The sequence below is a fragment of the Monodelphis domestica genome, chromosome 4 (assembly GCF_027887165.1).
Source record: "Monodelphis domestica isolate mMonDom1 chromosome 4, mMonDom1.pri, whole genome shotgun sequence".
Taxonomy (NCBI): domain Eukaryota; kingdom Metazoa; phylum Chordata; class Mammalia; order Didelphimorphia; family Didelphidae; genus Monodelphis; species Monodelphis domestica.
The window spans coordinates 122,096,268-122,123,028 of NC_077230.1; the positions used below are offsets into that span (position 1 = coordinate 122,096,268).

General features: G+C 40.3%; 2 protein-coding genes across 5 annotated transcripts in view; one reads left to right on the plus strand and one right to left on the minus strand.

The window, feature by feature from the left end:
- Positions 1-14,491: 14,491 nt before the first annotated feature.
- DBI (diazepam binding inhibitor, acyl-CoA binding protein) lies at positions 14,492-21,647 on the minus strand. Of its 2 annotated transcripts, none has more exons than XM_056793759.1 (4): positions 21,588-21,647; positions 19,752-19,869; positions 16,250-16,312; positions 14,492-15,018 (listed from the first exon to the last, which is right to left on the minus strand). In XM_056793759.1, exons 2-4 carry the CDS (start codon positions 19,804-19,806, stop codon positions 14,945-14,947), a joined length of 192 nt encoding a protein of 63 aa, XP_056649737.1. In that variant the 5' UTR covers positions 19,807-19,869; positions 21,588-21,647; the 3' UTR covers positions 14,492-14,944. The 2 variants fall into 2 exon arrangements, with proteins under 2 accessions (XP_056649737.1, XP_001367923.2); XM_001367886.5 differs by having other exon boundaries at positions 21,496-21,636.
- A 23-nt stretch (positions 21,648-21,670) lies between these two features.
- The window catches only part of C4H2orf76 (chromosome 4 C2orf76 homolog), a 79,353-nt gene continuing 74,262 nt past the window's right edge, over positions 21,671-26,761 (plus strand). For 2 of the 3 annotated variants that reach the window (XM_001362936.4, XM_056793756.1), the window contains exon 1: positions 21,795-21,911. In XM_001362936.4, the coding sequence (XP_001362973.2) occupies positions 21,874-21,911 (38 nt within the window). In that variant the 5' untranslated portion in view covers positions 21,795-21,873. Of the gene's footprint in view, positions 21,746-21,794; positions 21,912-26,761 lie in introns of those variants that run through there. The other variant, XM_056793757.1, reaches the window with a different exon arrangement.

Below are 26,761 nucleotides of genomic sequence, written 5' to 3' on the forward strand. Positions count from 1 at the left end.
TGCAATGCACCCCCTAGCTGTGCACAAATGTGTGTATATATACTGTCAACACGGAATCTAGAAATCCCAAACTTGTAGCCTTGTAAGATCTGATGAACCCCAAGTTGTAGGACTAGCTTGTTAGTTGGAGACCCCAAAGCTTGTTCTAGTTCCCTGTTCCTGTGAGAATCCACCCTGAGGGGAATCCCAGGCTAGCAGTTTCAGACTGAATAATGGACCCCAAGGTAAAGACAATCCACTTGAGGTGGAGGCTAAGGCCAAGCCTAGTGACTCTTCTTGTCTCCAGAAGCCCGCCTTCAGAGGACCAAACTTGGGACCTTCAGCTTTCGAGACTGAAGCACTGCTTGGGCTTAGCCTCCACCTCAAGTGGATTGTCTTTACCTTGGGGTCCATTATTCAGTCTGAAACTGCTAGCCTGGGATTCCCCTCAGGGTGGATTCTCACAGGAACAGGGAACAAGTACAAGCTTTGGGGTCTACAACTTACAAACTAGCCCTAAAACTTGGGGTTCATCAGATCTTACAAGGCTACAAGTTTGGGGTTTCTAGATTCCATATTGAAAATACCCACGTGTACTTTGGGTGTGATTTTTGTGTGCCTGACTCCTGTAAAAACTAAATTAAATTAACACTCTCTGGTCCTTCATTTCCATGGAGTTTATTAATATTTACTTGAAATAGAGAGCATATAGAGGAAGATTATTCCTATTCTAATCTTGCCAGCTAACCAGCCATGTGGGTGCTCTCCACATGGCATTTTCTCAGCCATGGCCCTCCTCATCCAAGGGAATAGAGAGAGCTTACTTCCTTGTCTCAAACCTTTTAACCTCCCCCTTTCCTTCCAAGTCAAAACTCAATCATCTCTGGATCCTGTACAGAGGCCACAGTCTCCAGACCTACGCCGGGGTGAAATCATGTGATGTACACTCACGTGACGTAAAGTTCCCATTCCCCGGGACACAGTAAGACCCCAGGAGATTCCCTTCACATACTCCCCTCTTAGAATATAAATTACTTGGAAGAAGGAATTGTTTCATATTTTTCCTCCATGACTCTGCTCTTGCCCACCAACCTCCCTCTTCCAATCTGTTGCCAAGTCTTGTCAGTTCTAGATTTCCAGCATTTCTTGTCTGTTTTCCCTCTTATCCTCTGAAACTACCACCACTCTGGTATAGACCCTCATCACCTCATTCCTGGACTGTTGCCATAGTCGACTGCTTGGATCGTCTTCATCAAGTCTACAGGGACTGGCACACAACTGGTGCTTAATGCTTTGTTGCCACTCTTCTCTCTTGGAACCAATACACAATACTAATTCTAAGACAGAAGAAAAGGTTTTTAAAAAATGAGTGCTTTGTTGATTGTTTATGTAAATTGTGCTCTCATATTGGCATGGTCTTGTAGCTTTTCAGAGCACCATCAGTGTAGTTTAGAACAATGCAACAAGCTTGTAGTGGGTTGTAGTTCTGGTTCTATTAGTTTATCAGTTGTATAACTAGGCAAACAACTCTAGACCTGTTTTTTCACTTACGAAATGTGGATAACATCTGTACTCATCTGCCTGCCAGGATTGTGGTGAAGATCAAAGAGTGATGTGTTTGAAGTGTCCAAAGCTTAAAACTCCTATTATTGCATTTTTTTAAACCCTTACCTTCCATCTTAGAATCAATACTGTATATTGGTTCCGAGGCAGAAGAGCTGTAAGGGCTAGGCAATGGGGGTTAAGTGACTTGTCCAGGGTCATACAGCTGGGAAGTGTCTGAGGCCAGATTTGAACCCAGCTGCAGACCTGGCACTCTATTGACTGTTCTACCTAGCTGTCCCATTATATAACCATAAGGTAAATTGGAAGCAAGGATGGGAATGATAGTACTTACTTACTGTGTGAGAGATACTGTGCTAGATACTTTACAAATATTATCTTAGATCTTCATAAGATCCTGGGAAGCAGATTTATTATTATTATTATTTTATAGCTGGGAAAACTGAGGCAGTCAGCAGTTAAATAACTTGCTAGGGACACACAACTACTAAGTATCAGATGCAGGATTTGAAGTCAAATCCTTGTGCTCTATCCACTGTGCCACCTAGCTGGACAGATATGTAGTAATTAAAATTTAAAATGATAAGGCTGATAGTAGCTTAATAACTTTATTAAATCAAAGTAATAGGAGAAGTAAGGAGAGGGAAAGGTAGGAAAGAGGTAGAGAGGTTTTTAGTTTACTAATCTATTGGCTGCCATGATGGATTGAGGTCAACCACCAATGAGGATCCCTCCAGCCTCCATGATCCACACTCCACACTCCAGCCAGAAGACCCCGACAGGCTGCTGGGTCTCCCCTTATAAGCTCTTTTCTCCACTCACTAGTTCTCACATGTCACATCTCAGGAACCAAGCATCGTTTCTTAATTTGCCTGGGCCACCCAGTGGGGCAGTGCCTATGGAATCAGTCTCCTGTCTCATTGGTTCCTTGCTTCATTAACTTCTTTTCTCAGTGGTCTTTGTCCTCCAGGTCACTGAGAGATGATGTTAAACAAAGCCACATAATGGAGAGAGATTCTCTTCCCACAGATATTATTCTAATGAGCAAAAGATCTGATTGTGATTTTGTCCATCCCAGCACGGACAATTCCTTTATCAACACTATCATAACTGTAATAATCTATGACATATAAAACCAGACCAGGTCAGTGGTTGGGGAAAATAAGAGATGAAATGAGATGGTCCCCCGAGTTAGAATTTAAATCTAAGTCTTCTTGATTCCTTCTCCACTGATTATTCCAGTGTATTCTGATGATCTCTTCCTCAATCTGTGCTTATTTGGACACAATTATAGGATCACAGGCTTGGAATTGGGAGGTTCTTAAATAACTATCATCTAGTCCAACTTTCTTATTTTACAGTTGAGGAAACGAAGGTCCAAAGAAATTAACTGACTTGCCCAGTCACACATGTAGTCAGGGGCAGATCCAAGATTTGAACCCATCTCTATCCTTTAACTCCAAATCCAGCCCTCTTCTATAAAATTAGAGAAATGAATTAATGTGCTGAAATTTAAAGAGGGTTAGTAGAAAAACCAATAAACTGGGGCTAGAATCCATTTGTTAATATTGTGCAATGACTACCATAAATGTTCTTGATGTGGTACTTTTGAAGGAGCATTGGATTTCCAGTTAGACCAGGACAAGTCCTTTAAACTTTCATAAACTGCCTTTTCCTCTATAAGGAGGGGGATATTTATACTTGAGTTAGTTCATAGGGCTCATAAAGTGCTCTGCAAAACTGAAAGTTCTATATAAATGTGAACAGTCTTTGTTATGCATGGGGGCCTGCTCCATTACTCAAAATCTTTAAATAACTCAGTATTTAGGAGGCAGTTGGGTGGCTCAGTGGATTGAGAGTCAGGCCTAGAGATGGGAGGTCCTGGGTTCAAATTTGACCTCGGACACTTCCTCGCTGTATTACTGGACAAGTCACTTAAGCCCCATTGCCCAGCCCTTACCACTCTTCTGCCTTATGTAAAAATAGATCAAATCCTGGACTTCAATCCCCACAAGCCTTTGCTCCACTTCCCCAGAATGCTTTGTAATCTCACCTGGGCAGAGAGCGAGATGGGGTTTTAAACCTGGTTGTGAATAGGCTCCGGGCTCTTTTGGACTTCCATTTTGGAGCAGACACGTCTCTTTCATGATGTGAGGTTATCTTGTCTAGGCCTCTGGCCTAGGCACATATTTTTCTTATTCTGTATTTTCTTTAATCCTTAACCTTTAATAAACCTCTAAAAAATATAATACTCCTTGCAGAGAGAAACTAATTTCTACCTGCCTCAGTTTCCCTAAATTTTAATCTTTACACTTGGAACCAATACACATAATAAGATGGAAGGTAAAGGTTTAAAGAAAAAAAAACATTTATTATCTGCTATATGTTCAAATGGTTTTCATTTTGTATTAGAAGGCTATTCAGTTTGTTCTCACACTGCTCTCTTACCTTCTATTTTATATTCCTGCCGCTGTCCACTATATCCCCTCCATAGTATAGGCTTTGACCTTTCTTCCTTTCCTTGCCCTGCTCCCTAGATCTGCAATACCCTTTTCCTCTGTCTGCTTAGTAGACAAATCTAGCCCTTAAAGACCAAGCAGGAAGCTTTCTGCAACCCCTTTGTCCCCCACCAAGCATCCAAGATAATATAGGCATTCTCCCTGTGGAAACCCCCTCCCCCATACTATTCCTATTACTTTTTAAAGACATACCACTTATTATTTTATTAGGTATTTACCTCCCAGGGTTATCTTCCTTCTTGATTCTACTACTAGGTACTCCTATACTAGTAAACTAACTCAGCAGTAATATGCACACAAAAGACAATTTAATTCACTGAAGTTGATTTGTAGGAACCCCAGAGAAAAGGGAGTCATCAAGGAAATCTCCCAAGATTTATTGGGAAATCATTACACACTTATGCAACACTGTTAATTGTGGGATGGGGTAGTCTGGGCCTACAACTTCATTGGTAAAGGGAATGCCTGGGGGAAGAAACTCCATGAATTGGTGCAGTAAGTATAATCTCTACTTATAGTCTTAAAGAGCTGTTTGGAGTACTGATTAGGTGGCTTGTCCAGGGTCACCCAACCAGTATTTCAGGAGTAAAGTTTGAACTCAGACCTTTCTGGTTTTTGAAGCCAGCTCTCCCTCCATTATACCACACTACCCCTATAGCAAGTATAAAATAAGGTCTTTGGTCTTGAGGACTTTATAATCTCACAGTAAATAAATACCCTAAATATGTACTCAAATCCTGAAATTTAGAGCCAGATTAGCTAGTTCAAAACTCTTCATTTAATGAAAAGGCAAAGGACTGCCCATGTTCATACTGCTAGTTAGTGGAAAAATCAAGACCAGGACCCCAGTTTCCTGACCCCTAGTTGAATACCCTAGGGAGACTCTATTATACTCTATTATGCCACCTTCTCAATGCATACCATATTTATGTCCCTTTGAGGTTTACCCTATTTGTTTTCATGACCCAATCTGGATCCTGATTGGCTGTTATCTATCAGCCTCCAGATCATTTGCTTTCCTTTTTCACTGTGTTCTATGGTTGTCTTAAAACCCCATTCTTCCCCTACTGTCAACTCTTGTCCTTCTATAAGGGGATTTAAAGTTAGATTGATATTGCCCCAAACACTTCAATTTCCAAGCTCCTCAGTCTACTCACCTTTCATGGCTTACTCCTTCGCTCCACCTCAGCTACACATTGGAATGGTCCTGGCCCTCATCTTCTCATTGTCCTGCAAGTATTCTACTTCCATAATAAAGATTACTATCATCTGTTCCTGTACCCTACTGCTCCTACACTTTCTGCTTAGCCACGACCTATAATCTCTGGCTCTTTATCCTTGCTCTGTTCTTCCTGATTTGGATCCCTTGGTAAATCAATTCAACTCCCCATTACTTTGTTCTTGATTTCCTTACTCATCTCATAGATCCTCATGTCTTACAAAACTTTCATTCTTAATCACTTGACTATTTACCTCTTTTGCTCTTACTTATTTACTGTTGAACAGAGGAAGTCTGGAAATCAAGCTTGACTGGGCACACTGCAAATTTGTCGTCTAAACTAAGGGGTCGTCATTGAAAGACAGTCCTTTGATTTTTTATTCAACTTGCCAAGGAGCCAGTTTGGAACCTTTTCTCAATTCCCCAAACTGAGAACTGGCCTCATGTCATTAAAAAAATCCAGCCCATTTACTAAGAAGCCCATTTACTACTCCTCTCCATCAGACATCTTTTCCTTTTTATCTCACAATCTCTTTATCAAGTGGCCCCCTGAACCTTTATTCCTTTACTCATTTGTGATGAAAACATAACTTCTCATCAAGGCCAACCTCTCTATATGCTCCTTTGATCTGTTTCCCTTACCTGAAGTAGACTTTCCTCCCCAGTCACCTCCTCTCTCTAAACATCAGTTATCTTCCTATATACTGGCTTTCCCCCCCTGATGCCTACAAACAAGCAGCCCAAGTCTCCTGTCCTTAAAATAACCTAACCTATCCCATTATTTGGTGCCAAATCTAATGGCCTCTTCTCATGCTGGCTTTTCTGAAATATTTGACACTGTTGACCACCACCTCCTTGATACTTTCTTCTTTAGGTTTTCCTGATGTCTTTCTTTCCCAATTCTTAAATTGAATGAGATAATAGGGGGCTAATTATTCCCTTCCCTTCCTTCTGAGCTCCTTCTTAGTCTTCTTTGATCATTCATCTATATCCTTCTCTCTGGTTGTACCACAAGGCCGTTCTGGGTTCTTCCTCTTCTCTCTATAAGGACTTGGGTAGCCTCATCAGCTCTCAGTGATCAAATTGCCAAGATGACTCCCAGATTATTTCTCCTTAGCTCCAGTCCTAACCCACAAATTGCCTAGAAGTATCTCAAACTCATAAAATAGAACTCATCTTTTCTCCACAAATATACTTTTCAATCACCATTTAAGGATTTTAGATGGGATCTTCACTTTCTCCACTTACAGTTGTCAAATCATTTATTTCCATCTTTATCTTTCACAAAGCCACCTCCCTCATACTGGACTACTCTAACAGCCTCCCTTTCTTATGGTTTTTCCATCCATCCTCTAATTATTTTCCTAAAGCACAGATCTATTCTCATCCCCTTGCTCAATAAATCCCTGTGGCTTCCTTTGGCATTTAAAGCTCTCCACACTCTGGCCTCTGCCTATCTTTCCAGTGTTCTATGTTTTTCCCCCAAGCACTTGGATAAAGCCATAGTGACCCATTTGTCTTTCTTCATGCAGAATACATCACCCCCAGGCCTTATGCACTAACATGCCTGGAATGCACTTCCTTACCTCTAATTTTTGCAATCCCTGGTCTCGGCTCAAATGCCACCTTCTTCAGGAACCAACTGTACAGTTCTGCTTTCTGTAATGTATCCTGTATTCATTTGGTATACTTCATGTCTATAAGTATGCATGTTTTCTCCTCCACTAGAATATAAGTTCCTTGAGAGTAGGGCTGTATCTCATTTGTCTTTGCAGCCTTAGTGCTTAACTCAGCACTTGATATGTAGAAAGTGTTCAAAACTTTACAGATTGTGATTTTTAAATTTTCTCCATTTTGCTTAGTCTAGCACCCAGGAATGTATTGTAAACTTCAAAATTTCTTAGACTTATAAATGTTGGAAATTTCACCATTGGGAAATTTCATACTTGAAAAATTTCCTATTGATAGTGGGTCTTGGCTATTGGAATGTGAACCCCATTGGCATGAGAGTTCCCCCTCCTCCCTTCTTAAAATTACTTTAGGACAGAAAGCTTTTGCTGAACAATGGAAAGGACTTTGACCTATGCTTAAGCATAGATCAGGAATTTCTTTGAGTCATGATTGATTTTAGAATTGATACAATGGAGATACTTGGAATCAATCTCCACCCTACTCAGTCCTAACAGGATTGAGGAAGGGCTGCAGCATAGATCAAAATTTAATTATTCCAATCTCTACCCTACTCAGGTTAACAGGATTTAGGAAGGGCTGTAGCAAAGGATCAAAGATTTAATTATTTGAAAATATGACCTTCAACAGACATGTGCAAAGCCAGAGACCTCTGGGCGGTCCTGGGTTAAGCTAGAGCCTCCATTGGCACAGGGAAATTGATGGACAGTGATTGGTAGATATGAGAACTGAGGGGAGGGAACTTGGATGGTTTCCTTAAAGAGAGAAGGGTCTGAAGACTCAGGGGGGTGGTTGAGGAGTTTGTCTGAGTGGTTGGAGTGTGCTCTGAGAAGCTTGCTCTGAAGGAAGCTGAAGGTGGGGGCCTCTGAGACTGTTTCTCCATTTTGGTCACGTGAGTAATAGGGACTGATCTCTTTTCTTTGCCTCAGCTATCTAAGGGCTTGGGTCTTTTGGCCCAGCCTAAACAGAAGGGGTATTTAAGCCCTATTCCCTTCTCTCCCCTTTCTCTCTCTCTATCTCTAATTCCTTTCTTCCTCCTGTTGTAATTAAACTCCATAAAAGATTGACTGCTGACTTGAGTTTTCATTTAGGAATTACATAGCTGAATTCCTTGGCGACCTTAAATTAATATATATCAGTCTTTTAAAGTGATTTCCTTGTCACATTATGGCTGACCATACGGGAGTCTAAAGAATCCTCTCAATAAACTTTTGAAATTCCTTGCCTTTTTACTATACCGTCTCACACTTAGTCCTTTTTTTTAACAAAAAACTTGGCTTAAAGACACAGTTGCTAGAACACGTGAGTATAAAAAACTTTTTCTCTCTTCTCTTTTCTCCTTAAGTTAAATTGGAATCAGCAGTTTTTTTTCTTTTTCTTCCCTTTAATCTTAAGGGACAGCTAGGTAGCTCAGCGGATTGAGAGCCAGGCCTAGAGACAGAAGGTCCTGGGTTCATATCGGACCTCAGATACTTCCCAGCTGGGTGACTCTGATAGACAGAAAACAGCTGTTTTAAATCTCAGCAACAGGACTCTAAAGTCCTGGCTGGAAGAGCTGTTTCTAAATATCCTTTCCCTTAAGGAACAACTTCCTGGATTAGAAAAAAAAAACCCTGTGAAAAGTTTGTTGCTTTGCCCTGCTCCCCACGTGTTTTGTGAAATTACAAAATATATATATATAAAAATGAGTACTACATTCTTTGACAATTATATGGCAGCTGAAGAATTAGGGGCATTGAGGAATGCAGGATACCTCCAAATTTTTATATTAATAGGTACTGTCATTTTTGTACTCCTCAATACTATATTTAGAGATGCTAAAATTAAAAAAAATGAGGATAAAATAGAAAATATTGAGGATAAAATAGGAAATATTGAGGATAAAATAGGAAAAATTGAGGATAAAATGCAAGCCCAATTAGAAGATCTAAAAAGTTTCTTACAGGATCAATTGGCAAACAACCACTCTACCAGAAACAGACCTGTTTCTGAACCTTTGAATGAGGAAATTTCCTTCCCTGAAATAGAGACGGAAAACACCTTCCCTATAGCCCAGTTAACAGACTGCTTCTCTCGTGTAGTGCAAATCTTGTCTGAATTTAATGCCCAAAACCCTTCCCCTGCAATCCCAGTTTCTCATGTTCCTTCTCCTACAGAAAACCAAATTCCAATGCAAGGGAGATCTTGTCCTCCTAGAGAAACCTGTCCTTGTCAAACTGACCCACAGGTACAAAATTCAACTAGAGGCCTGTTTTCCTCTAAGAGAAGTACCTGAAATAGGACGGAATGGGGATGTGGTGACTTTAAGACATAGGATACCGTTTACTCCCCAAGAAATAAATGAATTTACACGAAATATCCCCACATATGAACAAGATCCTTTTCTAGTAACAAAAAAGATGGGAGACATATTTTTTCAGTATAATCCGTCTTACAAGGACGTTGAGAACTTACTACAGGCTTTTTTAAGTGAACGTGAAAAAAATAAAATAATTGCTCATGTCAACAAAACCCGGGGGCGTAATGCAGCACATTGGCCATCTCAGGATCCCAAATGGGACTATAACAATCCTGAGGATTATCTACAACTATACCGTTGTAGAGAGGCCATCCTCACGGCAATGAAGGAATGTGCAGACTGTACAGATAAGTGGATGGAACTGGAAAAAATTAAGCAAAAAGAAGAAGAAACACCCTCCAGATTTATGGATAGAATTATCGAGTTTGGGGACAGATACTTAGATTGGGACTTAACTAAAGAGAGTAGTTTAAGACAAGTTAGAAGAATCTTTGTAAACAACTCTTGCAAAGCAATTAAGAATTATTTTAGAACACAATGCCCAAGATGGTCAGATATGGACCTTGAAGAATTGCGAAAAACAGCTATATATGTTTTAAAGGGAAACAAGGAAAAGGAGGAAGAAAATAATGATGACATAGAGGAAATAAAGAAAAAAATGAGATATTTAATAGATAGGATGACTAAATAAGAAAGTAGGCATGATAATGAACCAACGACAATTGCCCCTCTCCAGAAATCCAATTATCAATCCATTACTTGCCACTTCTGTGAGAAGAAGGGCCACAAAATGATGGAATGTAGAACCTTTCTTAAGATGATTGGAAGGAATACACAGTTTAATAATAGCTTTAGAAATAATAACTATAGAAATGATGATAATGGTTATAGAAACCAGAATTCTAGAAATTATAATAATGACTATGGAAATAACTATAATGAATATAGAAATAAGAACTTTAGAAACCAGAATTATAGAAATAGGAATTGGGAAATTAATGCTCAATTTGCTCAATTTGAAGAATGCTCAAATTGAAGAAAATTATAATGATAATGAACAACAATATATGAGAAATGGCGCTCGTCCAAAACATGCTCGAGGTGCTAATGAACCTCAGAGAGGTGCCCTTCAGGAGGGTGCCCAAGGAACTTCCTAATATAATGAAGATGATTCTTCTTAGATTGTATTGATTTTGTTGATATTAATTAACCTTTTTCAGTTTTTTTTTCTCCTCTCTAAATAGTAGGAAAGATGAATAAAGAACTTAAGACTATGATTGGCAAATTATGCACTGAGACCCATTTAAAATGGCCTGAAATTCTCCCTCTGGCCCTATTTTATCTTAGAAGCAGGCCTAGAGGAGACTTACATATTTCACCATTTGAGATGCTTTTTTGACATCCGCCTATACAGGCTAAGCCTTTCTCCCCGGCTTATACATCGCTATTAGGGGGAGATATTACTATTGCTTCCTATATACAGGAGTTACAGCACAAACTACGTGAACTTCATGAATCCGGAGCTGCAGTACAAGCCGGACCATTAGACTTTTCTCTGCATGACCTGAACCCAGGAGATAAAGTTTATATCAAGAATTTCAAGCGAACTGGAGCAACTCAACCTTCATGGGAAGGACCATTCCAAATATTATTAACTACTCCAACATCTATAAAGATTGGAGAAAGAGACTCTTGGATTCACTGCTCACATGTGAAGAAAGCATCTTCTGCTGAGACTGATTGACTCTATCCTATCATATGAATTGTGACTCTATCTTATCATATGAATTGGAGATAATAATCCATAGACAAATGGATGCTGTTTTTTTTTCAAGAATATATTGAATTACTGATTTTTTTCTTATTTTTTCTTATTTCTTTTCTTTTATTTTTTGATCAGAATATTTGATTTTTTTTCTCATTTTTTGTACTGAAGGTACACATAATTAATATTAATATTATTTTTCCCTGCAGTAATACAAGTTAATATATATACTCTTGCTATAATATCAATATATGCCTAAAAGCTTTAAACTATGGGAACCTGCCATTTATTGATAAAATATTATAGGACTGTGATAATGTTTGTGTCTGATTCCAGGAAAAGGGATAAAAACAAGGAGCACAGACTAAACCTGAATAGTGCCAATAGAGCACACAAGAAATATTAAAGTGAGACTCAAGGTTGCGACACTTAACTTATGTTTAAGTCATAGGACTTCCTTGTATCTACACTCTTTTCGAAGTACTCAAACAAGTACAAAGCTTGACTATCATGCTGGCTCCCTATATCCCTGAGGAAAAAATCAGACAAGGGAATGACATTTCCCCATCAAAATAGAATTCTAATTCTTTCCTTCTTATATTATGGCAACTTCCTGTAGTCTTGGCTACAAAGGGCTAAGTGAAATATTACTGCATTCTGTCCTACATACTTGTGGGATAGAAATTACTTTAAACTGGACCTATGCAAGGTCTATTTTGAATTTTTCTTATGTTTTTGATTATTTTTCTATTCTTTTGATAATTGACACATACACCCCCATAACTGAACATTGCATTCTGAGGTAAACTTGATATTTTTTTAATACTTACTTCAGGGGGGATTGTATTTTAATTTAAAATCTAAGAATTTTTGAATTTTTTTTTTGTTTGAGATTGTATTTTTATAAAAATCCAAGAATTTTGTTTAAGATTTTACTTTTATAAAAAAAAAATTCAAAGATTTTGATTCTGTTTGAGAAAAGATCTTCAAGAAAGAAGCTTGAAATTTTTATATCCAGAGAATGAACTGTTGCAGAAAGATGCCGAAAACCTACACTTTATCAAGAAGATCAAGAATGAACTTTGGATGTGATTGATTGGACTGAACTTTTGATTGAACATTTATTGTAACTGTACACATTTATGCCAAAAGGGACTGCCCCTAATTTGGCTTTCTGTTAATGCGCCTAGCAAAACATTGGTTTTGCTTTCTTTTCTTTTCTATTCCCTCTCTCACTATTCTAATTTCTCTTAGAAAATTGAATATTGTGTATATCTTTAGTTAGAAGTGAATTTAGAACTACAAAATGATTATGTTAAATGATCAATGGGGAGACTAGTCTCCCAATGATCATCAGGGGGGATTGTAAACCTCAAAATTTCTTAGACTTATAAATGTTGGAAATTTCACCATTGGGAAATTTCATACTTGAAAAATTTCCTATTGATAGTGGGTCTTGGCTATTGGAATGTGAACCCCATTGGCATGAGAGTTTCCCCCTCCTCCCTTCTTAAGATTACTTTAGGACAGAAACCTTTTGCTGAACAATGGAAAGGACTTTGACCTATGCTTAAGCATAGAACAGGAATTTCTTTGAGTCATGATTGATTTTAGAATTGATACAATGGAGATACTTGGAATCAATCTCCACCCTACTCAGTCCTAACAGGATTGAGGAAGGGCTGCAGCATAGATCAAAATTTAATTATTCCAATCTCTACCCTACTCAGGTTAACAGGATTTAGGAAGGGCTGTAGCAAAGGATCAAAGATTTAATCATTTGAAAATATGACCTTCAACAGACATGTGCAAAGCCAGAGACCTCTGGGCGGTCCTGGGTTAAGCTAGAGCCTCCATTGGCACAGGGAAATTGATGGACAGTGATTGGTAGATGTGAGAACTGAGGGGAGGCAACTTGGATGGTTTCCTTAAAGAGAGAGGGGGTCTGAAGACTCAGGTGTGGTGGTTGAGGAGTTTGTCTGAGTGGTTGGAGTGTGCTCTGAAGGAAGCTGAAGGTGGGGGCCTCTGAGACTGTTTCTCCATTTTGGTCACGTGAGTAATAGGGACTGATCTCTTTTCTTTGCCCCAGCTATCTAAGGGCTTGGGCCTTTTGGCCCAGCCTAAACAGAAGGAGTATTTAAGCCCTATTCCCTTCTCTCCCCTTTCTTTCTCTCTATCTCTAATTCCTTTCTTCCTCCTGTTGTAATTAAAGTCCATAAAAGATTGACTGCTCACTTCCTAGCTGTGTGACCCTGGGCAAGTCACTTGACCCCCATTGCCTAGCCCTTACCACTCTTCTGCCTTGGAGCCAATACACAGTATTGACTCCAAGACAGAAGGTAAAGGTTTAAAAAAAAAAAGATTGACTGCTGATTTGAGTTTTCATTTAGGAATTACATAGCTGAATTCCTTGGCGACCTTAAATTAATATATATCAGTCTTTTAAAGTGATTTCCTTGTCACAGTATACACCCACACTATACCGGCATATGCTAACAAGTGACAAATCAGAAACAACTGACTGTCCCCTGGGCTGTCCTAAGCCAAGCTTGAGCCACCATTGGCACATATGAGATGCAGGAAGTGATGTAGAGAACTGCCTTTGGAGTTCTTGTCACTTCCTGTGGGGAGGGCTGGGTGGCAGTTGATCCTGGACACCTTCCTTGAGATGGTCACGTGTTGAGTGATAAGACTGACTCCTCTTTCCCATGGCTCTCTGGGGAAGCCTCCTAGGCCAAGGCCTTGAACTCCCACCTGGCTCAGCCTGAGCTGGAGCAGTTTAAATTAACTTTTTCCTCTCCTCCTTTAAATTAATGCTTTCCTCTCTTAACTTCTTCCTCCTATTGTAAATAAATCACCATAAAATTCCATTCTGACTTGAGTGCTTCATTGGGATTTACGAAATTAAATCCCTGGTTGACCAACTAAATTTATATTCAGTCTCAACCCAAAACTTACCCTTTACAATAGTCTCTGCCCCTCTACTTGGGCAATGTCTCCTCTCTCTCATAACACTGTTTGTATCTCAGTGGGTAAAATGGTGTTGGTCTTGGAGTTAGGAAGACCTGAGTTCAAATTCAGCCTCAGATATCTACTAGCTGTATAACCTTGGGGAAGTCACCTCTGCCTCAGTTTCCTCACCTGGAAAATAGGGACTAGCAGTTCCTATGCCTTGCAGGGGTTTTCTGAGGATCAAAGTCCTCTGCAAACCTTAAAGTGTGCTATATAAGTGTTGGATACTAGGAATTATAAGAGTAGTAAGAGCTAGGCAATGGGGGTTAAGTGACTTGCCCAAGGTCACACAGCTAAGAAGTGTCTGATGGATCTCTCATCTCTAGGCCTGGCTCTCAATCTACTGAGTCACCTACCTGCCCTCCACAATATTGATCTAAGATAGAAGGTTAGGGGTCAAAAAAAAAGAAAAAGAAAAAGAAAAAGAAAATGACTGAACAACAATATTCTGTCATCTCTTTTATTAAATGGTAATAAACCTTAAAAGGGAGGCACTGGTGGAGACCACTGCATGTTTGGGGTGCTTAAAGGTTTGCTGAACAGATTAGCTTGGTTTGTCATTTAGTCCCTAATAAAGAAGGGTATGAACCAAAGCATGTAGGATAGAGAAGGTAAAATTTGCTTAATTTATAAGCTGCCCACAAGGCTTAAAGTAACAAACACACTTACTTTATTGATCTACAGATAAAAAGTTACTGAGCAAAGATTAGTAACTACTTAGCTCTCCAGCTCTACTGTTTGACAGTCATGCAGCCTGATGATGGGTCTGTAGGAGCCATGCCAACTCTAGCTGCTACACATTATTTACACTGTTTAACTTTGACCACAGGATTAAGAAATCAAGACATTATTTTAGTTTAGCTTCCAAATGCATGGCTGATGTCTGAATCCAATTTCCTTTATATTCCGTATTTTTTCTTTAGTTCTTCCACTTTTTCAATATAAGCTTTTATGGCATCTTCTTTGGATTTCCCTGTAAATCACCAACAGAGATTTGGTCAGGTACTGGGAAAAAAACCAACCTGAGACAACTTATCTGCATTTTATACCCATATTATTTATGGATGTTTGTACCATAATTAGTGATGTCATAGGCATGATTGACTAAGCATGTCTTCAAACTTGCCTGGAGATGAGGTGGGCCTTGACTCAAAATCAATAAATCCACCCCCTATGTAAGTCAGTGATTAACCCCTTACCCCACCCCTGAGGTTCCCACAGTGGAGTCTGGACTGCCAAGCAAGCAAAGCAGGGTTTATTCCTCCCAGAGAGGCTTGATTGGAAGTGGAGAGTCAAAACTAGCAGCTTATTGCTTCATCCATGCTGGCTATCGTCCCAGCCCTCAGGCAAAAGCATCCAGTTCTTAGAGAGACAAAGCAAATCTTTGTCTTCCTGCTCCGACAGTAAGAATATTATGTGGTCATAGATTATATTTGTAAAGAAGGAGAGATACTCTGTTCAAGCCTGGGGGCCCCTGCCCACTGGCACAGTGGCACACTGGCAGTGATGGGAGGAGGGGTGAGAAGCAGGATCCCTGTGTAACAATCCGTTAAACAATAATGAAGAAGGCTATTCTTTATTTTTCAGTTACTTGAAAATTCTAGGAGTTTGTTATAGATCTTTCTTGAGCCCAAGGGTTTCTCATTTTATGAAGACAGAGGCAGCTTTCAGGAATGAGCCAACAGGAACCCAAAGGCTAGCAGGCACCTTGGTGCCAAATTAGCAGACCCTGTGCTGGGTTTATAGCTATCTCATGATTAAGCAGGGGCTGGGACACTTCTTTGTTGATGCTTCTGTGGAAGTGGCTAGTATCCACCATCGGTTCCAGTGGTAGTGGGGGTGATTAATGTGAGTGTATCCCCCATTGTATCCAATTTAACAGCAGAGGAGTTCTTACCCTGAATGCCACTTCCTGGGAAAGAAATAGCAACAGGTAGATGGCACCAGCTTTGATCCTATCCACATATTTCTAGTGGCTCAGCCATCTCCCCTCTACCACTCTGGGAGAAAAGGCAGAAGGTTATCATTGGAAGTAAGGGACTGCTTATTCTCTGAATAGCTCAGAGTCAAGTGATATACTACACAAGTTTATTTTCTTTACCCATATCCTCATTAAGTGTTGGCCTATATGGCCAAATGAAAGTTCCCTTTCAGGACTGTACTATGCAAGGCTGAAAGAAGCTGATTAGAACATAGATAGCTACCTTTCAAAGAGTTCCAAGCATCCCATTTTGCTTTGCCTTTGAAGTCCGTTATGCCAGGGCGGGCTTTAAACAAAGGGGAAAAAAAGCAAGTTAATATTCAAGGAAGGATTATGACCCAAAAGGCATATACTACATAATGAATAAGTGTTTAATGAATGGAGCCAAGGTTTCCAACAGCTCTCCTGATAAAAATGAAACTGTTGCTTTAAGTTTACCTGTGCCTTAAGGCTCTGAAATGGATTTCATCTATTCTTACCTTACAAACCAGACAAAATGGGGGAAGATTATTTATGAAATATTAATTCCAAGGTTTCTTTGAAGTCAATCCTGACTTTATATTAGTAGACTGCACATAGGAAATTTAAGCATTTTCTTACGTTTCCATCCCTCTGTTGAACAAATCAAAGAGTACCTTGCTGAAGAGGCAGTGTAAATGCCTGGAGAAAGGGACAATCAAATAATGTACCTCATGACACAGCCCAAATGTTTGGAAGGAGCCAAGCCTGGGCAATTATTAGCTCACACTGAGCCATAACCCTCAACCACAGTTAAAGAGAACAGACTTGAGCAGTGAGGGATAGTTATTCTAACATTGAAGACAAGTTGTTATGGAGTCGGGCACTGTCTCAGCATTCTCTGACCATTTTTTCAGGCACCTGGGTCTCCATGGAGGTGCTTATAGAACAGAAAGGCATTTTTTGCCCCTCTGAGGAGTAAGTCCACCTAATACTTCCTGTACAAAACTTTCCCGATCTAGCCTGGCTCAAAATGAAATGTTTATTGTCTGGACCCCGCAATATCACACATGATTAGATATGGCTTTGCATAATCCACACATTTTTAGCAAGAGAGGACCTCAGAAATCCATCTAATTCAACACCTTCCTTTTTACAAACTTTTTTTTAAACCCTTACCTTCTGACTTGGAATCAACAATGATTATCAGTTCCAAGGCAGAAGAAGGACTAGGTAACTAGGCTTAAGTGACTTGCCCAGGGTCATAAAGCTAGGAAGGTTGAGGTCACCCAAGTCCTCCTATCTCCAGACCTGGCTCTCTGTCTACTAAGAGACCTAGCTCCTTGCTCCCCCTTCCAGATTAACTAACCAAGCTGAGACTCAGAAAAGTTGAGTAAAACCTAAGGGAATTTAAACCCCTGTCCCTCTGCCTCCATATCTGGTGCTCTTTCTACTTTCCCATGCTATCTAAAGTTAAAAGGACCTTCTAGTTTTCTTCATTATATATTACCTTATTTGATCCTTAGGCATGCAAATGTCCACATTTTAAAGAATGAAGAAACAATTAAGTAACTCCCGAGGTTCTACAGCTAGAAGTTAGTGGTATTATTGCAGATGGAACATGAATTCAGACTTGTAAATTCAGGTCTAGTGTTCTTTGTGGAACATCTTTTTGGTGTTCATACCAGGGGTCCCCAAACTTTTCACACAGGGGGCCAGACTATAAAAAAACTATGAACAAATCTGTATACCGCTGTCTGTGATAGTGGAGGCTACAGCGCTGGTGTTGCAGTGCAGCACCTTGCACAGGCCCATCACCGCCACCACTATACCAGGCAGTAGTATACACAGTGCGGAATCCCCTCCCCCAGATCGCCGCTCACCATGCTCACTTCTTCCATTGTGCAGCCACATAATCCTTTGCGCAGCGCCTCTTTCTTGTTCGGTTACTCTCAGAACAAGGCACTACACAAAGGATGTCACCAGAAGTAATACTGTAGGTGAGCAATGCTGTGCTTTGCGGCACTGCCACATACAGTGCTCCTCTCACTGACCAACAATAAAAGAGGTGCCCCTTCCGGAAGTGCGGTGGAGACCAGATAAATGGTCGGGGGGGAAGGGGGGGGCCATATGTGGCCTGCAGGCTGTAGTTTGGGAACTCCTGAAAGACTAAGTTTCTCAAAAGCATCAGACTTTTGTTTTTCTTCTTGTATTCTCCTCTCAGTGCCTTGCAAAGTGCTGGGCACACAATAAGACACCCAACCAATATCTATTAGAAGTGACTTCTCTATAAGAAAAAGGAAATTACCCAGGCTCAGGTACTCTAGGTCTTACCCTAAATTGTCTTCAATTGCCCAAACTATTTTAGTTAACTTCCTTGATTCAGAACATAATCTTGGTGAATCAGCACCCACTGGTCAAGGAAGGGCTCCAAGGGACTTAGGAACAAATTAAGATCCCTCAAGGCTAGGGTTGTATTATCATGAAACCAGTTAGTCCAGGCTATAAAGCCAACCCTCCAAGGATTCAACAGCTTAATATATAAGTCCAAAGAACATTATGATGGTTTTGCAAACATTCACGGGTCAAGAGGACTTTAAATGCCTACATCTGCCTTTCTTAGCATGCATCTTTTTTGGTAAAAGCACAAAAGGTCAAATTGGGACATTGCTGGGAGCCAAGGAAAGAAGACAATCAAGGTATTTGAGAGAGTGGAAATATTTGTTCTCTAGCACTCTTTTTTTTTCCTTCCTATTTGGGAATTCTGGATCACTAAACTGTGAAGAGTCTAAATTTAAATTTCACAAAGAAATTTGGACTTTTTGGGTTGGACTCTCATGCTCCATCTTAACCCTTAGGGAGAGAGTAATGTAGAAAGGATGAATTGAGTCAGATATGGGTTTTAAGTCCCAGTTTTGCTATTTACTTAGTATCTTTATGAAATTAGATAACCTTCAAAGTTCCTTCTAGATCTATCTCTTTAATCTTATCCCTAGAATAAAAAAGAGAGGGGAGCTCTGCTTTACTCCCAAGAGTAAATTTTCATATTAGCTGCCAAATGCTCCAACTACTGACCTACCTGGGTTTGTTTTTAAAATCTTATCTTCTACAAGAAGCCCTTAACCACCACTCTTAATTCCAATGCCTTTCCTCTGCTAATTATCTCTTATTTATCCTGTATATATCTTGCTTTGAATGTATTTGTTTGTATGATGCCTACTCAGTTAAGACTATAAGCTCCTTGAGGGCAGCCCATCCTTTTTCTCTTTTTGTATATTCCCAGCACTTAAATAGTGCCTGGCACATAGTAGATCCTTAATGTTTACCAACTGATTGCTCTAAATGAGATCTTGTTCAATTTACAAATGTAGGACAAGTTAGTTTGGCTGGGTTCTTTTAGCTGAGTGAAATTTGGTAAGACAGTTTGCTTCCCTGGGCCTCCAGAGAAAATTGGCTAAGAAGTAAGTAGATAAGGCTAGATTCCTAAGGGCAAATGAAGTTAGCTGTAAGGTTCCTTTCTAGCTCTACCATGGAAACACTGATTTAGCTTTTTGGAAAATAGTACAATCTCTAGGTGTAGTGTAAAACCAATCCACAATGTGAGTTCTTAATAAGTACTACACTGTATGTAAGGTGCAAGTAATTATTTTGAAAGGAATAAGAATATCTTCATAGTTTAAATTGTTTCAGTATTAATTAAAAATTAACCACTTTGTCAATAATCAACTTTCCATTAATGCAGAGCTACCAACTACATCAACCAGTACCTGTATTTACATCTCCAACTGTTGCTTGTTTGAAGTGGGAATAGATGTATAACATCTCATCATCATTTGGTTTAGACTTTAGGACTTTGACTTCTGCGGCAGCTTTATCAAATTCAGCCTAATAGGCAGGAAAAAAGGAAGAGAATTAACTATCTTACCTTCAGACATTCAGAAATGTTCAAAGCTAATACCCCAAGCACCAAATGGATCTAGAGTCAAGGACACCTGAGTTCAAATACAATTCGACTCCTGGCAATTCACTTAATTGCTGTCTGCTTCAGTTTCCACATCTGTAAAATGGAAATAATAGCACCTACTTCCCAGGATTGTTGTGAGGATAAAATGAGATTTGTAAAGTGCTTTACAAACTTTAGAGCCACATATAAAAGCTAGCTGCTACTCACTTTCGGGTTAAAAAACAAAAGACCACTGGATTTAGTCAAGAGAACCTGATTTTTAGTCCCAGTTTTGCTGCAGTTCTCCATGTATCACTTTGGACAAATCTCTTTAGAAAATTCCCATATGTAAAAGAAGGGGACCGAATTAAGTGATCTCTTAAAGTCCCTTCTAATTCTTAATCCTATGATCCTAAATTCGGGAACGCTTCACATTCTGAGAACAACCATTCAGAAGTTGTCAATCCCACTTTTTTCAGCCTAGTCCAGGAGAAGGTTCTGTAGAGTCAATACGCCGGAGAGTGAGAGCTGGATTTGTAAGAATGGGGCCCAGAGGTTTCAAGAGATAGAATCCAGGCATAAGCAGCAGCAGCTGAGAAAGGGATACAGTGTTCCAGGAAGGCAAAGATCCATGCATCTGCTGCACCCAGAACAGGCAGGTGGAGGCTCTTCCCTCTGCCAAGCCTGGACAAGGCAGGCACAAACATAGATATACACACACCACACACACGACCTTTATCCTACTGCCTGAGAAGTCTCGGTAAGGCCGAAAGGAGCAACTAATCACTTGGTGTTCGGCTCCTTCCTGGGCTGCCTGCCACGGGTCTATCGCCATTACTCTCCCCCAAGGCAGTCCCACTTCCCCTCCTCTAGGCAAATTCTTTTTTTACTCTACTTTAGCCAGCACAACCAGCCTCTTGGCTCCTTGCTATGTACCTCTGAGACACCCAGTCTCTCCCATCTCTGCTGCCCAAAATGCCTCCTCTTCTTTACCAGCATATGCACCCTCTCTGCAGCCCTACCTTCTCCAAACTCCTTGCTCCCCTCCCCAAACCCTTAGGAGACCTTAGGAATAATGGAAAGAAACTCTGGCTTTAGGAGCCAGGAGACTTAAGATTCTAGTCCCAGCTCTGACACTTGATTTGCTGGTGACTCTGGGCAAGTCACTCCCTTATCCGATCCTCAGTATCCTCATCTGCAAAATGAAGAGAATGGATTCCATAAAGGTCTCTTCCAGCTCTTAAAGTTCCACGGTTCTCCTTTCTCCCTTCTCCGGGACCCCTCCACTGCCCCGGGGTAACGAACAGCTCGGCTGACCACTAGGGAGGAAACAGGCTACGGCATGTGGATAACCTTAAGAAACCAAGAAAAGAAGGAGAGTAGGGCTGGGAAGAAAGAGAAACAAGGGCGGAGGCAGTTCTAAGACCAATTTCCTCCCTAGGACGAGCGAGTGGTGGAAAGCGAACACTTCCCCATTCGCAGAGAGCTCCCGTTCTCTAGGTGCTTCCTTCCCTCCCACGGCCTCCCAGCTGATCCCCGGCTGATCAGCCTGGCTGGATGCCTAGTACCTGAGACATGCTGCGGATTAGCGTAATGGGGAGGACCCACGAAGATGTTGCAGCGAGCAAGCGCGCTCTAAGCCAGTACGAGTTGGACTAACCTCCTTCTCCGACCCCGTTGGACTACTACTCAGGTAGAGCTCAGGCGACTTTCGCGCAGCCAATCAGAGCCCAGCCCAGCGTTCTGAGGGGGTGTGGCCTAGCCCTTCCTGGCGGGGACACGCTTTCCTCCTCGGCCTTGGGAGTTCCTTCCCTTTCCGTAGGTTTTACGGTCCAGGGTTTTGGGTCCGCCCCGGGAGGCGGGAGAGTGCATGCGGTTGGAGTTCTGGGCCACGCGGTGGGGAGGAGGAGCCTCAGAAGGAGGAGGTGGGGGACCCGATTGGATGTATGGGAGGCGGTGGCGGAAGTGGCGCGCGGTCCTCACAGTAAGGAAGGGGAGAGGAGGGATGGGGCTTCAATAGAAAGCCGTTGGTGCGGTTGGCGGGCGGGCACTGGCAGAGTCGCGTGCGGGCACCTGCCTCTCCGATTTAGATACTAAGTTTTAGGCCTTCTGCTGTCGTGGCCCTCCGCTACAGGCCATGGGGTGGCGCAGAGGAGCCGGAAGCTCTTCCTTGTCTCTCCGCTCGATTCTACTGCAGTCGCGGGCGGGGTTGGGTGGAGGCTTGGGTTCCTTCCTTCCGGTGTCCGAGAAATGGAAGGGTTGGAGCCCAGGCCAAAACTTGGGGCTGGGTTCTTCAACATGCGCTCCTTTAGGAAAAGTTGCAGGTGGTGCGGTCCAAAGGCTTTCCTTCCCTCCACAGAGGAGGCTCCTCCCTCTTCCCCTGCCTTTCTGCCTGTCCCTTCCTCTTCCCCATCTATTCCCTGATCCCTCCTTCCCTCTTTTCCTTTCCCTTTCTCCTTTTCTTCCCCCTCCTCCCTTTATTCTAACTGGGATAGAAAATAAGATCCGAGATATGCAGAATATACCTCTACTGTAAAAATTTCTTTCTAAGGCCTAAAAGAAGCCTGTGCATGTGGCTTTTGGAGGCTTACATTATGGCGGAACCTGGATTCCCTAGCTTTGCTGTTTGCTTTGGGGGCACACGTCTCAAAGTAAAGTGTTCTGCTTCTTAGCTTAGGTGGTGGTTTATCCTGGTATCTTAGGTCATGCTTCCTCCTTTTAGTTTGAGTCCCTTATTCTCTCCCCCATAAATTACTTGTTAAGGACGCTTCTGTAACCAAGGGTAGCCTCCAATTTAGAAAGCTGCTTTGAAAGTTTGCTGTTTGGAACTCAAAAAGGTTTTCAGGTTTGCATAGTGTGGGGGCAAGGACACGGAAGAAAAAGTTTATTTCGTAGTTTAAGGGCATGACCTCCTTTGCGAAATTTTAAACCGATAAAAGAGTATATTTAGCATTCTCCCACCGAGTTTCTGTACCCCAGTCCTACCTCTTGGTAACTCCCAGATTCCAGTGTTGGAATGCATAGCTCTTGAGGACCTAAGATGAATTATGTTATATACTTTAATGGGCTCACAAAGTACAGGACGAGACTTTTTTGGATATGGCCATGTGAATTTGTTTGGTTGCTGCCCAAGTTTTTTTTCCTCCCTTTTTAATTGTAATAGAGATGTTGGGTGGAATAGGTGGATTTGTTAACAGTGATTCCAAGAGAAAGAAAGAAAAAACTTAAGAAGCCGTTGAAATATTATTTTAAAATGAGAACAGAAGGAAGTTCAGAAGAAAAGCAAACCAGCATGACAACTTGAAGTATAACATTGAAGTTCTTAGTCTTTAAAGAAAGCGATGTCGAATATTGTTTCATATAATCTCTTAATGTTCTATCTTGTATGTAGAAATGCATATATTTTCAAAATTAAGAATATAAAAAAAACTTTTAAATCAACCCTAAAATACAATGCCTTTTATACAACTGGAGCTATAAAATAATCAGTCTTTTAAAAAAATCAGCTTGAAATCAGAGCAGATGTATCTGGGATGGCTGATCTTGAAACAATTGAATATCAACTTTATTTTTCATAACACCAGAGAAGCTGTTGATTAGGAGAGAGGAACCAAAGATTTTTCCCAAATAGAGTAAATAGAAGTAAAGATTTTTCTGCTGGAAAACTTTAAATTTCAAAATTCTTATCAAACTTTGGTCATTTCATCAGAATACTTAACAGTTTTTGTAGCCTATTAAAGGTGGCATACTGTTCTATTTAGTTTTTATAAGCATATGTAACATAATTGAAAAACTATAAGCATATTGGGACTTTGCATTTTCTATATTTTTGGTTAATTATAGCTAATAGCATTTATATGGTTCTTTAAAGTTTGCAGAGCCTTGTACATATCTCATTTGATTGTAAGGATGTGATCAAATATGCCCTTGATGCATATGGAGATGAGTCTTATACATTCATTATTTAGATATAGGCATATAGATTGGTAATTGTTGGTGTTCCCTCAGTCATATTTTTTGGGTTTTAAAAGGGCTTAGTATTTTTTTTTTACTGGTATTAGAAGAGAGGATCATTTGAATTTCCTTCAGTGAAATTGCAAAGCTTCATTAATGATCCCAGATTTTCTATAGAAATATAAAGTCCATCTCTTTATTACTAGTACTTTACTGCTGTTAGATAGTTACAGGACCTGGAACACAATAGCCTCTGAGGAACTGGAAATGAGTGACAGTGCAATAGAATTTTTATTCTAAGTATGAATGGACTTTAAGATAGAACAAATGAATGTTAAACAATAGGAGGTAATGAATATTTTTAGAGAAGTGTATAATCAAAAAGAAAATGGGCTGGTCACTTGAAGAGGGTGAGGACTAAAAGGTCAACAGCCTTGAGTACTGTTATTGATAAGCTGATGTCAGAAGAAAGGGAGCAAAGTCTGGGAGTTGAGCAAACATGGATCAGTTGGAATTTATGTAGTTGGAATTAATTAATGAGATCAGTATCCATTTGAGTAAAAATCTGTTGTAAAAAACATGGACCAACATCTTATCCTAAAATTATAGTAGAACTAAAGCAAATGTCAAATGCGGGTTTTTTTTTTTTTAGTGTTCCCTCTCAAATCTAATAGTCCTATAAAAATCTGCAGTGTTGTTATTCAGTTATTTTAATCTTGTCTTATTCTTTGGGACCCCATTTGGAATTTTCTTGGCAAAGATACTGTAATGGTTTGCCTTTTCCTTCTCCAGGTCATTTTTACAGGAGAAGAAACTGAGGCTAACAGGGTAAAGTTACTTGCCCAGAGGCATGCAGCTAATAAGTGTTTGAGACCAGACTTGAACTCTGGAAGAAAAGTCAGCCTTTCTTCTATGTTCGACCTTCCTCTCTTGGATGAAGACATTTATGTCAGAGACATTGGATGAATCAATTTCTCTCAACCTTAGTTTCCTTATCTGTAAAAATAAGGGAGGTAGACTGCTAAAGCTCCTTCAACCTTTAAAATAATTCAAGTAGAAATACATAACTTTGATCTAGAATACAACATCTTTGTTCATTAAACTAAGTGAGGTAGCTAGGCAATTTTTATTATTACTATTTTCAAGATAAGGAAATTAAAATTCAAAGAAGTTGTGCCTCATCCAACATTTAGCTTGTAGGCTGTTGTGACATGTTTACTGGATTAAAGTGAGAGGACTTCATTTCAGATACTGGTTCTACCACTCATTGATTATGTATGTACCCTTTTTTAAACCTCATACCTCCTGTCATATTAGTTATAAAGCAGAAGAGTGATAAGGGCTAGGCAATGGGGGCTTAGTGACTCACCCTTGGTCACACAGCTAAGAATTATATGAGATTAGAAGGTCATATTTGAACCCAGGACTTCTCATCTCCAGACCTGGCTCTCTATCCAGCTATGTATACTTAGGCCTCAGTTTCTTCACCTGTAATATTTAGAATTTTAGGGTTAGGATTAAATCGTTTTGTAAAGCCTTCTTGCTCAATAGCTGTAATGCTGATTGGGTAGAATTTTGTTTCCTTTATAAGACAACACTGTCTTTTCTGATATTAACCATTCTTCCTCATAATAAGGAAGAGAACTCAAAAGTCAAGGAAGTCACTGAGGCCCTGAGAGGCTAAGTGATTTGCCCAAGACCTCACAGGTAATTAAAAAAAATTATTTAGAATATTTTTCCATGGTTACATGATTCATGATTTTTCCACCCCTCTTACCTCTCCCCTCCCAGAGCTGAAAAGCAATTCCACTGAGTTGTATATGTATCATTGTTAAAAACCTATCACTATGTCATTCATATCTGCAGTAGAGTGATCTTTTAACATCAAATCCCCAGTCACATCCCCATTGAATCACATGATTAATCATATGTTTTTCTAATGCATTTCTGTTCCCACAGTTCTTTCTCTGGATGTAAATAGCGTTCTTTCTCATAATTTCCTCTGGATTGTCCTGGATCATTGCATTGCTGCTAGTAGAGAAGTCCATTACATTTGATTGTGCCACAGTGTATCAGCCTCTGTGTACAACATTCTGGTTCTGCTCTGTAGTCATCCTGCAGCTACAAGATTGTAGGTTGAGCACCTGAAAGAGAAGCTGGGGACTGAGGGAATATGGGTGGAAGGGTTAAAGATTAAGGTAGTAAGGACATAAAGAGAGAAAAGAGACACAGTATTTTTTAGCATGAAGTCCAGCCTGTCAGGTCCTCCTGTGATGCTGAAAAAGAGAGAGAGAGAGACAGAGGCAGAGAGAAAGAGAGACAGAGATCTGCAGGTGAATTGAGTTTTATTGAGGTTTCCAGGAATGGGGATTGTCAATTAAACAGGTAGAATGGTAGAGACATTGCCATCATATTGGCAATCAGCAACAAGATGAAAGAAAGAACCCAATATACTGGCCTAGCCAGTTTCTAAACTAGAAGCTCATCTGGAAGTCCAACATCTCTGTAACCCTGGCACCATCTCACACATTCTGAGTGAGTGCCTTTGCTATTACAAAAAAGCTAAAGAAATTGCATGTCAGCCTTCCAGACTGTAGACATGGGGAGAGGTTTGAGTTCCACAGAATTTGAACCCCATTTCAATTCAAGTATCCCAAAATCAATCATGTGAAGTAGCAGAAATATCTCCATAAGTCTGGTCCATGAGCACTTTGCTCATTAGAGTTAGCTTTTGATTATATCTTTAATACTTTCATGATTCATTCATACCTGGAACCCTTCATGCTCCTTTTGCTTTGCATCAATTCCTAGAAGTCTTTCCAGTTCACATAGAAATCCTCCAGTTCATCTTCCCTTCCAGCACAATAGTATTCCAATACC